Source organism: Budorcas taxicolor, chromosome 13 (genome assembly GCF_023091745.1).
Source record: "Budorcas taxicolor isolate Tak-1 chromosome 13, Takin1.1, whole genome shotgun sequence".
Lineage (NCBI taxonomy): Eukaryota > Metazoa > Chordata > Mammalia > Artiodactyla > Bovidae > Budorcas > Budorcas taxicolor.
Window position 1 is genome coordinate 28,232,716 of NC_068922.1, and position 16,247 is coordinate 28,248,962.

Sequence of the window (16,247 nt, forward strand, 5' to 3'; positions counted from 1 at the left end):
ATTTTCTCCTCGGTCGCACGGTACAGAGCATTTAATGAATGGAAATCCCAAACCTATTTCCAAATAAATTACATTCCCAGGGCTGCAACTTGTGGTGGTTTCTTCTGCAATTGGAAAACTGCTTTTCTGCTTTTTTAAAATGCACATCCGCTTGTGACTGGGGATTCTCATCGACTCGGCCCTTTTCACATGTCTCGGTCCACGCTGGTCCTGGTTCTAGTGTAGGGACACAGGACTCAAAGGTGCTGCTGAACCGAGGGTTCTCCTCGTTGTCCTGGCATTTATACGGATGCAATTCCAGTGTGATATGGGCATTTAATTATCCAGATAAATCACACTCCCTTATCAGTAACTATCCATGGCTCAATTAATTAAGACACAGCATGTTGTTTTTTTAAAAAATCCTTAATCGGTTCTTCAACTTAGATTCTGGCTTCAGAGTGCCTGTGAACCTTCTAAAATTTAAGCACTAATTATTCTGTGTGTAAACAATTGTGGGGGTGAGGGAATGTAACTTCTTAAATTTCACAGGGGTCTGTGATTAAATAAGAGGTTAAGAACTATTCATTTTCCTAATTGGTACGTGAGACTATATTGGAACTGTACATGGCTTTGAAAATGTGCAACAGTGGCTTAACTGAGTTTTGTATCTTTCTCCTTCAACTTTCTAAATACTTCTCAATGTGTTCTTACACAGATACTCATTTACAGCATTTGACAAAGAATCCTTAAAATTTATGACAGGAAATTAAAATTAAAATTTAAATATGTTACAATTAGTCATGACTTCACCTTGAGGGGTATTTGACCATTTCTGCTAAATAGCCTACTCAGTTGTTGCTGTTGATGGTGGGATCCTCTGTCAACTTTTTTATTTTAAAAATGGAAAACTTGGGTGTTACAGGTGTTTGCTTATGCCAATATTCCATAATAACCTAAATGGGAAAAGAATTTGAGAAAGAATAGATATATTTATATGTATATAACTGAATTACTTTGCTGTACACCTATACATTGTAAATCAACTATAGTCCAATATAAAATAAATCAACTAGAGTCCAATATAAAAAAAAATATTTTTAATTAAAAACTTGGGTGTTATCCATGTTTGCCTATGTCCAAACTCACTGAACTGTACACTCTAAGTATGTGCTGTGCTTGCTTAGTCGTGCTCCACTCTTTGTGATGCTTGGTACTGTAGTGCGCCAGGCTCCTCTGTCTGTGGGATTTTTCTGGCAAGAATACTGGAGTGGGTTGCCATTTGCCTCCTCCAGGGGCTCTTCCTGACCCAGGGGTCAAACCCGAGTCTCCTGTGGCTCCTGCACTGCAGGCGGATTCTTTACCTTCTGAGCCACAGGGGAAACTTTAAATATGTGCAGTTTTGTATGTCAATTTGACCTCAATAAATTTTTTAAAAAAATAGAAACCCAAACAGAGGAAAAATTATGACTGAAAATAGATCAGATAACTAAAAATAGGGCTTTACGGATTTAAATTATACCATCAGAACCATGACCTCTGAAAAAAAAAAAATCAGCCCGGGTGTTGAAACAGCAGTGGGAATATTTCAAAAATAACATACAAAAATAACTTTCCTTAAATGATGAATGTTAGTGTTTGATAAATGGAAATCTCGGTTACTCTATTTACACTGTAGGAAACACGAAATCTGAAGTTCTGAGTGGGTTCTAAACAGGTTTCCCAAATCTGGAATGGGGAAGAGTTTACAACTTTGCAGGCTTGTGGCATGAGTCCTGATGGGCCCCAAATATTCAAAGTTAGAATGAACTCAGCTTCTCTTCCTGGATCTGGAGGGAGGGGGCAGAGACAACTTACACCAGCATCCCTCTGCTCAGCGGTTTTCACACTGGCTACACACAAGAATCACCTAGAGAGCTTTCAAAAATCCTCATGCTTGGGCGACACCTCAACCAATTAAATCAGAATTTCTGGGGGTAAGGCCCGGACACTGGCATTTTATAAAGAGTCCAAGGTGAATCCAATGTGGAGTCAAGGTTGAGGACCATGTCAGTAGCAAAACATTAATTATTTTAAGGTCCAATTTATACTAGGACTTCCCTGGTGGCACAGTGGATGAGAATCTGCCTGGCGACACAGGCAACATGGGTTTGGTTCCTGATCCAGGAAGATTCCAAATGCCATGGAACAACTACACCCAAACACTGCAACTACTGAGCCGTGTGCTGCAACTACAGAGCCCGTGTGCCTGGAGCCTGTGCTCCAAAACATGAGAAGCCACCTCAAGGAGACACCTGAGCACAGAAACGAAAACTGTAGCCTGCGCTTGCTGCAACGAAAGACTGCATGTGGCAATGAAAACCCAGCACAAACAAAAATACATAAATAAAATAATATTTTAAAAAAACTTACACTAGGCTCTTACTTGGCTTCAGAACATTTTAAAGACTGCTAAAAGGACAAAACTAGTGGAGGTGATGGAATTCCAGTTGAGCTGTTTCAAATCCTGACAGATGATGCTGTGAAAGTGCTGCACTCAATATGCTAGCAAATTTGCGAAAATCTGCAGTGGCTTTAGGACTGGAAAAGGTCAGTTTTCATTTCAATCCCAAAGAAAGGCAATGCCAAAGAATGCTCAAACTATCGCACAATTGCACTCAGCTCACACGCTAGTAAAGTAATGCTCAAAATTCTCCAGGCCAAGCTTCAGCAATACATGAACCGTGAACTTCCAGATGTTCAAGCTGGTTTTAGAAAAGGCAGAGGAACCAGAGATCAAATTGCCAACATCTGCTGGATCATGGAAAAAGCAAGAAAGTTCCAGAAAAACATCTATTTCTGCTTTATTGACTAGGCCAAAGCCTTTGATTGTGTGGATCACAATAAACTGTGGAAAATTCTGAAAGAGATGGGAATACCAGACCACCTGACCTGCCTCTTGAGAAACCTATATGCAGGTCAGGAAGCAACAGTTAGAACTGGACATGGAACAACAGACTGCTTCCAAATAGGAAAAGGAGTACGTCAAGGCTGTATATTGTCACCCTGCTTATTTAACTTATATGCAGAGTACATCATGAGAAATGTGGGCTGGAATAAGCACAAGCTGGAATCAAGATTGCCAGGAGAAATATCAATAACCTCAGATATGCAGATGACACCACCCTTATGGCAGAAAGTGAAGAGGAACTAAAGAGCCTGTTGATGAAAGTGAAAGAGGAGAGTGAAAAAGTTGACTTAAAGCTCAACATTCAGAAAACGAAGATCATGGCATCTGGTCCCATCACTTCATGGGAAATAGATGTGGAAACAGTGTCAGACTTTATTTTTTTGGGCTCCAAAATCACTGCAGATGGTGACTGCAGCCATGAAGTTAAAAGACGCTTACTCCTTGGAAGAAAAGTTATGACCAACCTAGACAGCATATTCAAAAGCACAGACATTACTTTGCCAACAAAGGTCTGTCTAGTCAAGGCTATGGTTTTTCCTGTGGTCATGTATGGATGTGAGAGTTGGACTGTGAAGAAAGCTGAGTGCCAAAGAATTGATGCTTTTGAACTGTGGTGTTGGAGAAGACTCTTGAGGGTCCCTTGGACTGCAAGGAGATCCAACCAGTCCATTCTGAAGGAGATCAGCCCTGGGATTTCTTTGGAGGGAATGATGCTGAAGCTGAAACTCCAGTACTTTGGCCACCTCATGCAAAGAGTTGACTCATTGGAAAAGAGTCTGATGCTGGGAGGGATTGTGGGCAGGAGGAGAAGGGGACAACACAGGATGAGACGGCTGGATGGCATCACGGACTTGATGGACGTGAGTCTGAGTGATCTCCGGGAGTTGGTGATGGACAGGGAGGCCTGTCGTGCTGCGATTCATGGGGTCGCAAAGAGTTGGACACGACTGAGCGACTGAACTGAACTGAACTGAAAATGTCATAGTTTTCATTGATCACCACACTTCAGATATTCATTGATAACTATCTATGGACACTTCAGAGATAAACGGTGTGATTGCTTCCAGACCACCAAAATAAAGTGAGTGTCACAAAAATGAGAGTCACATGGATTTTTTGGTTTCCCAGTACATATAAAAGTTATGTTTACACTATACAGTAGTCTATTAACTCTGCAGTAGCATTGTCTAAGAAAACAAGGTACATACTTTAATTAAATATACTTCATGGCTAAAAAATGCTAACACTCATCTGAGCCTTCTGTGAGTTGTAATCTTTTTTACAAGAGTAACATCAAAGATCACCGATCACAGAAAACCATAAAAAATACAGTACAAATGAAAAAGTTTGAAGTATTGTGAGAATTACCAGACCATATGACACAGAGACACAAGATGAGCAAATGCTGTTGGAAAAATGGCACTGACTGACTTGCTCAATGAAGGGTTACCACACAAACCTTCAATCTGTAAAAAACACAGTATCTGTGAAGTGCAATAAAAGAAACCAGCCAGAAAGAAAAACACCAATACAGTATACTAACACATATATATGGAATTTAGAAAGATGGCAATGATGACCCTGTATGCAAGACAGGAAAAAAGACACAGCTGTCTATAACGGACTTTTGGACTCAGAGGGAGAGGGAGAGGGTGGGATGATATGGGAGAATGGCATTCTATCATGTATACTATCATGTAAGAATTGAATTGCTAGTCTATGTCTGACGCAGGATACAGCATGCTTGGGGCTGGTGCATGGGGATGACCCACAGAGATGTTATGGGGAGGGAGGTGGGAGGGGGGTTCATGTTTGGGAACACATGTAAGAATTAAAGATTTTAAAATTAAAATAAATAAATTAATTAATTTAAAAAAAAAAGAAACCATAAAAAAACAAAGTGTGCCTGTATATCTTTTTATTTGTGCCGAGTTATTAAAAATAAAAGGGGCTAAATGCACATGAATCCGGAAATAGAAAAAGACATTCAGTGGGAAAAGTGGTGAAATTTGAATACAGTCTGTAGTTCAGTTACTAACAGTATCAACACCAAGGTTGATGTCTTAGTTTTGATACTTATCACATGGTATTTATGAGGTCCCATTAGGGGAAGCTGGGTAAGGGGATATGAGAACTCTCTACTATCTGTGCAGCTTTTCTGTATAACTAATTATTTCTACATAAAAATTTTAAAAATTGAATTTAAAAAACAGAAGATAGACCTAGTACTAATCCTGCATTGATTAACTAACAATAGGAAATATCCCTGGACACAGAGTCTGGCACTGTGGCCTTGGACGCTATTAATGAATGCAAGTTAGGGGTGAAAGGAACTTAGGGAAGCTTCCAGTTTCATCTACATTCTGTTTCATATTTCTTTTCTCCATGCCCATCCAGATCCCACAAAATGTCATCAACAGCAGTTCACACTGAAAGACTCACTGACTATACACGTGTCACATATTGTACTATTAGGAATTATAACACTGCTGGCAATTCCTAACACTAGTGCAGTGTTTTATAGCTTATAGCATTTTTTTCTTCTTTTTTTTTGGTTGCACCATGCAGCATGAGGGACCTTAAGTTCCCTAACAAGGGATGGAACTGCCCCCTGCACTGGGAGAGTGGAGTCTTAACCACTGAACTGGCTGGGAAGTCCCTACAGCACTTTCTAAGTCTTGCTTTGATCTGAATTAAGAAAAAGGCAAACGCATGGGGTATGCCATGGATTGCAATAAAGGAAAGAAAATGCAGAAAGTTCAACTGCATTTTATTATTAAACATACAGTGTAGTACCTGCGGAAATCACACACACACAAACACACAATACACACGCAAAATTTGAAAATCCAATTATTAAATGATCTGGCATTACTGTCTAGCAGTGCCCAGAGTGAGAGCAGAGGCAGGATACAGGACAAGGATAATGGTTACCGACATATTACCACCACCCTAGACACTTCCCTGGTGGCTCAGATGGTAAAGAATCTACCTGCAATGTGGGAGACCTGGGTTTGATCCCTAGGTCAGGAAGATCCCTTGGCAACCCACTCCAGTATTCTTGCCTGGAGAATTCCACGGACAGAGGAGCCTGGCGGGCTACGATCTATGGAGTCACAAAGAGTCGTACATGACTGAGTAACTAAGCACCCTGCACAGACCAAGCCTCACCCACAGGCACCATTCTTTGGTCACAGCTTTCATTCATTCCTTTCCCACCAAGAAAAGGAGAAAAGGTCAGATGACCAAAGAGGCCATGAGCCAACGCCCTGGCCCCAGGTGTGGTCAGCCCTTGACTGACAATGCCCTGAGTCATGGCCACCTCTGCCTTCCCTTTGTTCTGTCTCTTCATCCTGGTCTCTTGGAGGCTGGTTCCTGGTTTCCTAGGGGTCCCTGATACTCACTGTCCCACGGTGAGTCAGGCCCATCTGCCATCTCTTTTCCAGGAACTGTCTGCCAGCTGCAAAGTCTTGTCCACCAATCTCGGCTGGCTGTTTACCACTTCTACAATCGCCAGAGGAGCCCTCCCACCCACACCCAAGTGAGGAGGTTGGTGGTGGCCACTTTTCCTCTGGACGGTGCCAGACGATGGTTCATAGCCTCCTTATCACCCCCACCCTCCCCAACAGGGCTCTCCAGCTGCCAGTTCACAGTCCAGGGAGAGGGACCCTTTCCTGCAGCCTGTGTGCCTCCGGCCTGCGTGCCTCCAGGCTGCGTGCACGTGTACACACACAGACACAGGCACACACATACACACACACACACACACACACACACATTCCCCACCAGCCCTGCGTGCCTCCAGGCTGCGTGCACGTGTACACACACAGACACAGGCACGCACGCATGCACACACACACACACACACACACACACACATTCCCCACCTGCCCAGGGAGCCAGGAGAGTCAAGACCTGGAACAGACAGACATATACACACACACAGGCACACACACACACTTTTCCCCACTGGCCCAGGGAGCCTGGGGCAGACAGGCTCCATTTGATGGGACAGGCGGGTGGTGCTGTGTGGTTTTCCTGCTTTCATCTCTCCCGGGAGCAGAGCGACTTTCTCCCTGACGTTCATTTCTTCCTGGCTGGTGCCATGAGGGCTGTGATTTGAAACCTTCAGCAGGTATATTTTTTCCTCCTGGGCCCAGGACGATAAGCTCATTCTCTGACTCGTTTATCCAAAAGGGAAGTCGAATTGGGACCCATCTTGAGTTCAGTGGCTCTCTGAGAAGAGGAAATGTACTTGGGAAATGTGAACAATGGGATATGATGAATTGAAACTGTGGTTTCCTTCTAATTAGTGAAAAATGTCTGAGTATCCGTTGAGAGGGTTACAGTGGTTTTTAGGACAAAGGGTAGAAAACAACTACATTCGTGAAAGTGGGTATTCTCCATGTATATTTGTACATTTGTCTTAGAGCATTTTTTAAAATTACTCTGCTGGCTCTTTCCCATCACAGCCCTCCAGGTCACAGCCCTGTTTACGAGGTCCCACCCACAGGCACAGCGATCCTTCTATACCAGGAGCAAGCAGTCCTGCCTCCCTTCTGGCTCGGTTCTCCGAGGCTCCAGGGCCAGGGGCAGCCTGTTCCTCCCGACTTTCTGGAGCCAGGTGTGACTGCCCCCAGTACTGCTCACACTGCCACCTGAAAGGTTGCTAATTTAGAGTGTTGATAATCTGCCCAGTTTGCCCCAGACAGTCCCAACTTACACCCTCTTTTACCCACAGGGTCCTGATATGGATGATAAATGCTGCGGCCGTCCCATCCATCTGCAGCTCCCAGGGGGTCCTTGCACATATACACCTGATCATCTCTCCCACTGACCGATGTGGATGCCTGCAGTCCTTGCTTCTGAGCCCAGCCTGCTTCAATGGGACCTGCCTCCCTGAGTCAGCTTGTCCAGATGCTAGCCTAACCCTAATCTATTAATGTTTTAGGACATCATCTCTGTAATTTGAAGGATCTGGAGGAGCATGTGTGCAAGTGTGTAGTGTACGCACAGAGGAGGAAGAACTGTAGAACATTTGCTTAGAACAGAGTATCGAGGAATTTGTGCAGGTGTACACCGTACTCTTTTATCAACAATATATTAAGAAGGAAATTGAAATTTTAGTAAAGACACTCCTTCCTTGTGTTGCAAAACACCACTTTAGAGAGCCACATTGAAAGATCACTGAACACAAATGTACTCTTCTTCAGATGAGCAGTCTGAATTTTCCATTTTTATAGTCTGCTTCATCGCTGACAGTGAAACTGCACAGATACTCTTCATTTTGAATGTATCATCGCATTGACTTCCTGTTATTGTTATTCCAACACTGGAAAGAAATGCTGCATTTCCAGACGTTTTCGTTTAACTCTAACAGAAAACAAACCCAGACAAATCTACTTTTTTAAAAAAAGAAACATTTCAGTTCTGAACATGCACTGGCTTGATTATAAGAACTGGTTTACCTAATAATTTCATAATATGAGCATCACCCTAATTATATCCTTTGGCTGTTCCAGGCATGATCACAAGGCCTTTGAAATTCAAATGATGAACTTGGACTGACCCTGAACCATGAGACCTAAGTGGCCTGCAGCAGCCTTCACTGCGGACAGTTGAGACAGTGCGATTTTGGGTTCCTATTTTCCTTTCAGGTTCTCTGAACACGTGCGTACTTACGTCTCATCTGTGAAGGCAATTCCAAAGTATTCCTTCTCCTTCAGGTTAAAGTGAGAGGCCACGAGGTCAAGCAGCTCCTTGGCCAAAAGCTTGGGCTGGAGAGAGAACAAAATGGAAGAGCAAGCGATGAGAGATTCCGTTTCCTGAAACATGCAATCTCAAGCTCATCTATCTTGAAGGGAATGTCTCAAAGTTCAAGAACGTCCATACACGTGGTGTTTATAAAACCCAAGGAGTTGACAGTGAAGACAGGCCCGTCAGTGGACTGAGACCGTCTGCCTTGTTTCCTGGTAGTTTGTTCTACCAGCAAATGGTACTTGCTCACTGACAAGGCTGTCAGACCCCACAGCTCTCCTCCCCCACGCAGGAGAACACTTGATGCTAAGTTGACAGGAAGATATCTTATTTAAAAAAAAAAAATATATATATATATATATATGTGAAAGTGAAGTCACTCAGTCGTGTCCAACTCTTTGCGACACCATGGACTGTAGCCTACCAGGCTCCTCTGTCCATGGGATTTTCCAGGCAAGAATACTGGAGTGGGTTGCCATTTCCTTCTCCAGGAGATCTTCCCAACCCAGGGATTGAACCCGGGTGTCCCACTTTGTAGGCAGACGCTTTACCATCTGAGCCACCAGGGAAGTCCCTTATATAAATACAGAGTCATACATACGTAATGGGCTACCCTGGTGGCTCAGATGGTAAAGAATCTGCCTGCCATGCAGGAGACACGGGCTTGATCCCTGGGTCGGGAACATCCTCTGGAGAAGGAAATGGCTGCCCACTCCAGTATTCTTCCTGAGAAATCCCATCGACTGAGGAGCCTGGCAGGCTACAGTTCATGGGGTTGCAAAGAGCCAGATAAGACTAAGCAACTAAGACTAACATATGTAATATATATATGCTGTGACATACATCAAATATACATTGTATAACACAAATGTCACATAATACTATATTAACACTATAATTAATATATTATAGAATGTGAAGATAGATATATTGGTTTGGCCAATAAGCTCATTTTGATTTTCCCATAAGATATAGTGGAAAAACTTGAACTCTGTAGCCACCTTATATATATATATATATTTACCATGTACTTATATAGTATTTGCTATGTACTATCTGCTATGTGCTAGGGCCTGTTCCAAGCACTTTACAAACACCAGCTTCTTTAACCCTCATCACAACTCTATAAGGTGGTTCTATTATTAATTCCATTGTATGGGGAGGAAACAGGTGCTCAAAGATTAAACATCTCTCTTTAAGTACTGGGGTTGAGATTTAAACCCTGGTTCCAGAGACTACCCTTGATTACTCTATGCGTGTGTGTGTGTGTGTGTGTGTGTGTGTGTGTTACTCAGTCGTGTCTGACTCTTTGCGACCCCATGGACTATAGCCCATCAGGCTTCTCTGTCCATGGAATTCTCCAGGCAAGAATAGTGGAGTAAGTTGCCATTTCCTTCTCCAGGGGATCTTCCCAACCCAGGGATCAAACCAGTGTCTCCTGCATTGGCAAGCGGATTCTTTACCATCTGAGCCACATGGGAAGCCCTGATCATTCTATATGCTCCCATAATTTAAAATTCAAACAATAAGAGTACCTTCCTGCCAGAAATGTTGACATTAAGGCCAAAGGAACTTGAGAATAGTTATTTAAGAATAAACCAAAAATCTGCCTCTCCAAGAATATTTTTATTACCAACTCTTTCCTGAACATCTCTGCCAATCTAAAGGAGTGTGTCAGAGCCTTAGGTATGAAATCATTGTAGCTGTTTGCATTGTCAATACATCCATCACTCTGGCCTATCACTGTTGAGATGACCACAGACTACGAGGTTCATATTTTATTTTCTTGGGCTCCAAAATCACTGTGGACAGTGACTGCAGTCATGAAATTAAAAGGTGCTTGCTCTTTGGAAAAAAAAGCTATGACAAATATAGACAACGTATTAAAAAGCAGAGACCTCTCTTTGCTGACAAAGGTTCATACAGTCAAAGCTATGGTTTTCCCAGTAGTCATGTACAGATGTGAGAGTTGGACCATAAAGAAGGCTGAACACCAAAGAATTGATGCTTTTGAACTGTGGTGCTGGAGAAGACTCTTGAGAGTCCCTTGAACAGCAAGGAGATCAAACCAGTCAATCCTAAAGGAAATAAACCCTGAATATTCATTGGAAGGACTGATGCTAAAGCTCTAATACTTTGGCCACCTGATGCAAAGAGCTGACTCAGTGGACAAGACTCTGATGCTGGGAAAGACTGAGGACAAGAGAAGAGTGTGGCAGAGGATGAGATGGTTAGATAGCATCACCAACTCAATGGACTGAGTCTGAGCAAATTCCAGGAGGTAGTAAAGGACAGGGAAGCCTGGTGTGCTGCAGTCCACAGGGTCACAAAGAGTCAGACACGACTTGGCGACTGAACACCACCACCACCACCAGGCGCAGATGTAGGAGGGGAAGGAAAGGCTGATAATAGAGATGCGGAGCCAAAAGGTATCAACTATTTCTAAATTGCCTCCAAGTTCAGGTTTTTGTAGATGCATTGCCTTTATTCTACAACTGCCCTGTACCAAGCATATTCCCTGGATGTCTCTAAGCACGCAAAAAAGGATTCGAGAAGAGAAAACGTGTGTGTGTGTGTGTATTTCCATTAACACACATTAGTATACCATTCCTGAGTATATGTCCTGTTCTGGTGGTTACTTGGTTCCATTTTTCTATTAAGAGGGTGGATAAGATGTGTAAATCAAGAGTTACATACCAGGACTTCCCTGATGGTCCAGTGGTTGAGGATCTACCTGCCAGTGCGAGGGACACGGGTTCGATCCCTGATCTGGGAGGATCTCGTGTGCCATGGAGCAACTGGACCTGTGCACTGAAACTACTGAACCAGTGTGCTGCAACCACAGAAACCTGAAAGCCTAGAGCCTGTGCTCCACAATAAGAGAAGCCACCGCAGTGAGAAGCCCACACACAGCAACTGAGTAGCCCCCATCCGCCGCAACTAAAGAAACCCTGTGTGCAGCAGCAGACAGCCAACACAGCCAAAAACAAAATACATAAAAATTAATTTTAACAAAGAGTTACATAACAGTTTTAGAACTAGCATAAGATCTAGCAATTTCACTTCTGGGTAGTTATCCAAAGTAAACAAAAACACTAACGTGAAAAGACATATGTACCCCCTTGTTCATTGCAGCATTATTTACTACAGTCTAGACATGGAAGCAAGCTGTGTCCATCTATAGATGAATGGGTAAAGAAAATGTGGTATATACACAGTGCAGTATTATTCAGCCATAAAGAAGAGGGAAATTTTACCATTTACAACAACATGGGTGGACCTTGAGGGTATTATGCTAAACGAAATAAATCAAACAGAGAAAGACAAATAGTATATGGTTTCACTTATATGCGGAATCTAAAAAAGAAAAAAAAAAAACACTTCATAGATACACAGAACAGACTGACGGTTGCCAGAGATAGGGGGAAGGAGTAGGGGTGGATGAAATGAGTTAAGATGGTAAAAAAAAAAAAAAAAAAAGAGTTACAAGACAGTTTAGTTTCTTATTTCACTTTTTTGGTGCTACTAAGGACTGTACTGTGTCCCCCCTCCCAAATGCATATGTGGAAGCCCTAAACCCCACCATGATGGTATTAGGCAGTGAGGCCTTTGGGAGCTGATCAGGGTTAGATGAGGTCATGAGGGCAGGTTCTCATGATGGGATTAGTGTCCTTATAAGAAGAGATCCCAGTGAGCTGGCTTGCTCTCCTTCCCCCAAGTGAGGACAAAGTGAGAAGGCTGCAGTCTCCAAGTCAAGAAAAGAGTCCTCATAGAGCCCAACCAGGCTGGCACCCAGACCTTGGACTTCCACCCTACAGAACTGTGACAAAATCAGTTTCTCCTATCTAAGCCTCCATGTCTATTGTATTTGTTAGGCAGCGACTAAGACAGGGGCACTTCCTTTGATCCAACAAACATTTATGGAGTGCCTAAAATGTGTGGGGCACTAGCGAACCCTGCAGGAGATACGAAAATGCACAGCACACAGTACTTGCCAACAGGCCCTTAGACTCTCATGAGGGCACAGAGTAACAGCTAGTGTTCATTGCAAAAAGCCAAAGCAGATGGTTCCGTCTCTGCTGCCTCATCCTGGGCTCCCAGCATGGCAGCCTCAGTGTCTCATCACCACCAATTTACCAATGAAAACTGCCAAAAATGATGACAGTGGTTTTGAAGCGGGGGCAGAGCTTCCTCCCCTCAAAGGACATAAATCAACAGGAGAATCCATTTTGATAAATCAATGTCATCCCATATGCTATACTTCCATTCACACTAAGGCAGGCAGGGGAGTAAATGTGGTACATTTCAGAGTATCACTAATGAGTGACAAATAGAATCTAAGGGGAGGAGGGCTCTTGGAGCTTCAGGCTGTATTTGTTAAGGGATGCTGTGGGGCTGTGTTGCTAGCATCACCTCCATCCCCATGAGGTACCTGGCTGCCCAGATAAAAAGTATTTAATGCAGAGGCTGTGACCCACTGGAGGGAGGCAAGGCAGATTTTTACATTGCAAAGTACCGTAACTCATCCTTCCAAACGCTTGCATCCCTTTCAGAGCAGTCACAGCATTTCTATAATCTGCTGTTTCTTTAAACATTTTGATCATCTTTGGGGTCTGCCTTTGAAGCTTGTGTCACATGTGGAAAAGCATCCTCACTGGTCTCGGAACAGATTTGATTTTTTTTAAATGGCAAAAGTCACATGAGGTCAACTCTGGTGAATGGTGATAGAGGGTGCATGGGGGGAGCACACTGGATCAAACTGGTTTTCTAAAATGATGTGTCACTGCCATTATTTGTGGGTTCTTAGAGGTAATGGGGAGATTCCCAGTCCAAACTTGGACATGATGGAAATAAGATTTCCTTCTCTTTGAGAGTTAAACTTGAAAGCCATTGTCTCAAGAGAAATGACCAGAGGTATACCAATCTACCCAAGAAAAGAAGAGAGTTAAACTTGAAAGCCATCATCTCAATGGAATTGACCAGAGGTACACAAAGGAGATCCAACCAGTCCATTCTGAAGGAGATCAGCCCTGGGATTTCTTTGGAAGGAATGATGCTAAGGCTGAAACTCCAGTACTTTGGCCACCTCATGTGAAGAGTTGACTCATTGGAAAAGACTCTGATGCTAGGAGGGATTGGGGGCAGGAGGAGAAGGGGATGACAGAGGATGAGATGGCTGGATGGCATCACAGACTCGATGGACGTGAGTCTGAGTGAACTCTGGGAGCTGGTGATGGACAGGGAGGCCTGGCGGGCTGCGATTCATGGGGTCGCAAAGAGTTGGACACGACTGAGCGACTGAGCTGAACTGAACTGAACACAGATTTACCCAGGAAGAGACTAGAAGTCATCTATCACATGACTAAAGACTGTAATCGTTCCATAGAATGGGCTGGGTGAATGACCAGCCTGTGTGCAGGAGAGGTGGTGGGGAGTCTGGAAAAAGGAAATGAGCTGAGAAAAGTACTGTAGTCTTAGCCCATAGGCCTTAAATATTAATATTTGAGTCCCAGCAGTAAGGCCTTTTCTCTGTAGAAATGGAGGCATGGGGCTACCTTAGCCAGTCATCTGAAACACTCAAATTACATATTTAATTCCCCTTCTTCCAATCTCATGCCTTTCAAAGAACTTACTGAGGTACTGCCATGTCCTTCATATGAGTAGTCTCCTATATGATGACATTATCATCTAAATTAAGAGATTTTTGTGAATTTCCTGGCAGTCCAGTAGGTAAGAATTTACCTTCCAATAAAGTAGTGCAGGTTTGAACCCTGGTCAGCTCAGTCAGTCAGTTCAGTCGCTCAGTCGTGTCCAACTCTTTGCGACCCCATGAATCGCAGCACGCCAGGCCTCCCTGTCCATCACCATCTCCCGGAGTTCACTCAGACTCACGTCCATCGAGTCAGTGATGCCATCCAGCCATCTCATCCTCGGTCGTCCCCTCTCCTCCTGCCCCCAATCCCTCCCAGCATCAGAGTCTTTTCCAATGAGTCAACTCTTCACATGAGGTGGCCAAAGTACTGGAGTTTCAGCTTTAGCATCATTCCTTCCAAAGAAATCCCAGGGCTGATCTCCTTCAGAATGGACTGGTTGGATCTCCTTGCAGTCCAAGGGACTCTAAAGAGTTTTCTCCAACACCACAGTTCAAAAGCATCAATTCTTCGGCGCTCAGCCTTCTTCACAGTCCAACTCTCACATCCATACCTGGTCAGGGAGCTAATAATATCCCAAATGGCTCAAGACCGAAAAACCAAAACATAAAACAGAAGCAATCTTGTAAGAAATTCAATAAAGACTTTTTAAAAATGACCCACATTAAAAAAAAATCTTAAAAAAATAAGACACATTCCTCTTCTGCTGTCATGGTGACTGGCAATGCCCTAGCTGGTAGCCGCTCTACCAATGAGAGCAAGCTCTCCCACCCGCCTCATGGATGAGTAGCATGAGTGAGAAATAAACCTCATTGTTCGGTTTCCACTGCGACCTTAGGGGTTGGTTTGTCATCAGAGAATAACCTAGCTTATCGAACTGATTCAGGCACTGAAATTTTAATTCCCTGTATGGTAGGTTTAAAGCTATTTAAGGCATCAGTCAGTGATTCCCTGAACTTGCAAACTAAGACAATATCCCACCTTGATGCGGTGGTGATTAATGAACTTACATCGTTCAGAACGTTTCCTAAACTCATTTGGTGAACACTGCTGGGTAAGCAGAAAGCTTTATGCTATTAGTTACTTTGAAGGGACGTTTACAAAATCTGCTGATTATAATTTGCCAATTAGTTGTGCTGTAAACATCTGTGGAGCTTTGCAGGATTTGGCTGGGAGCAAGGCCAGTCAGGTGGCCTGTAGACTGGTCAGGTTCTACAGGACAAATGTGGCTGAGGCCTCAATGCCAATGAGAGCAAGCAAGCCCTGTGCGTTGTGGGTTAGAAACAGCCTGTTCTGGATCACTGGCACCATCCAGGCTCTCCAAGGTCACGACATTTAAGACTGACTTTCTCTTAACCCATAATGAACTTTGTTCACTCAATAGCTTTTCTCATTTTCTTTTTCTATCTCAGATTCTTTTCCCATGTGCCCTTCTTGGCTTTAAATCCTCCTTATAACTGACAAATAGAATTTATTTATAAATGTCTTACTCTACCATGCAGATCTGAGTTCCCAGGGCTCTGGACTGCTCCAGTGGGAAACTGAAAACACACCTGCATGGACAGGGTTCCAGAATGGGCCCCGTCTATACTGGCTTCCAAGGAGGGACATGATTGGATTGTAAAGATCAAAAGAACACTTCACACGGACACATGGCTATACAGTGCTCCGGGCACACACGATCCTTTTAGCTGACCTTGTGAACTGTTCAAGCAAAGTGTGGTGAGAGGAATCAGCTGACCAGATGGTACCCTAGTTCCTCTCTAGGTCTCCATGGAATATTTTTATTATCAAGCACACAGTGTACTTTCCACTTAACATGGATCCATTCCAGAGAGACACTCTTAGACAAACTGTGTAACTGCTATGAATCTCAGCATTTTCCTCTATAAAATTATGAACTAGATTGA

General features: G+C 43.4%; 1 protein-coding gene across 1 annotated transcript in view; it reads right to left on the minus strand.

The window, feature by feature from the left end:
- Positions 1-16,247, minus strand: part of FRMD4A (FERM domain containing 4A) — a 325,528-nt gene that overhangs the window by 161,008 nt on the left and 148,273 nt on the right. The window contains exon 3 of the mRNA XM_052650658.1: positions 8,612-8,706. Within this exon, the coding sequence (XP_052506618.1) occupies positions 8,612-8,706 (95 nt within the window). The remainder of the gene's footprint in view (positions 1-8,611; positions 8,707-16,247) is intronic.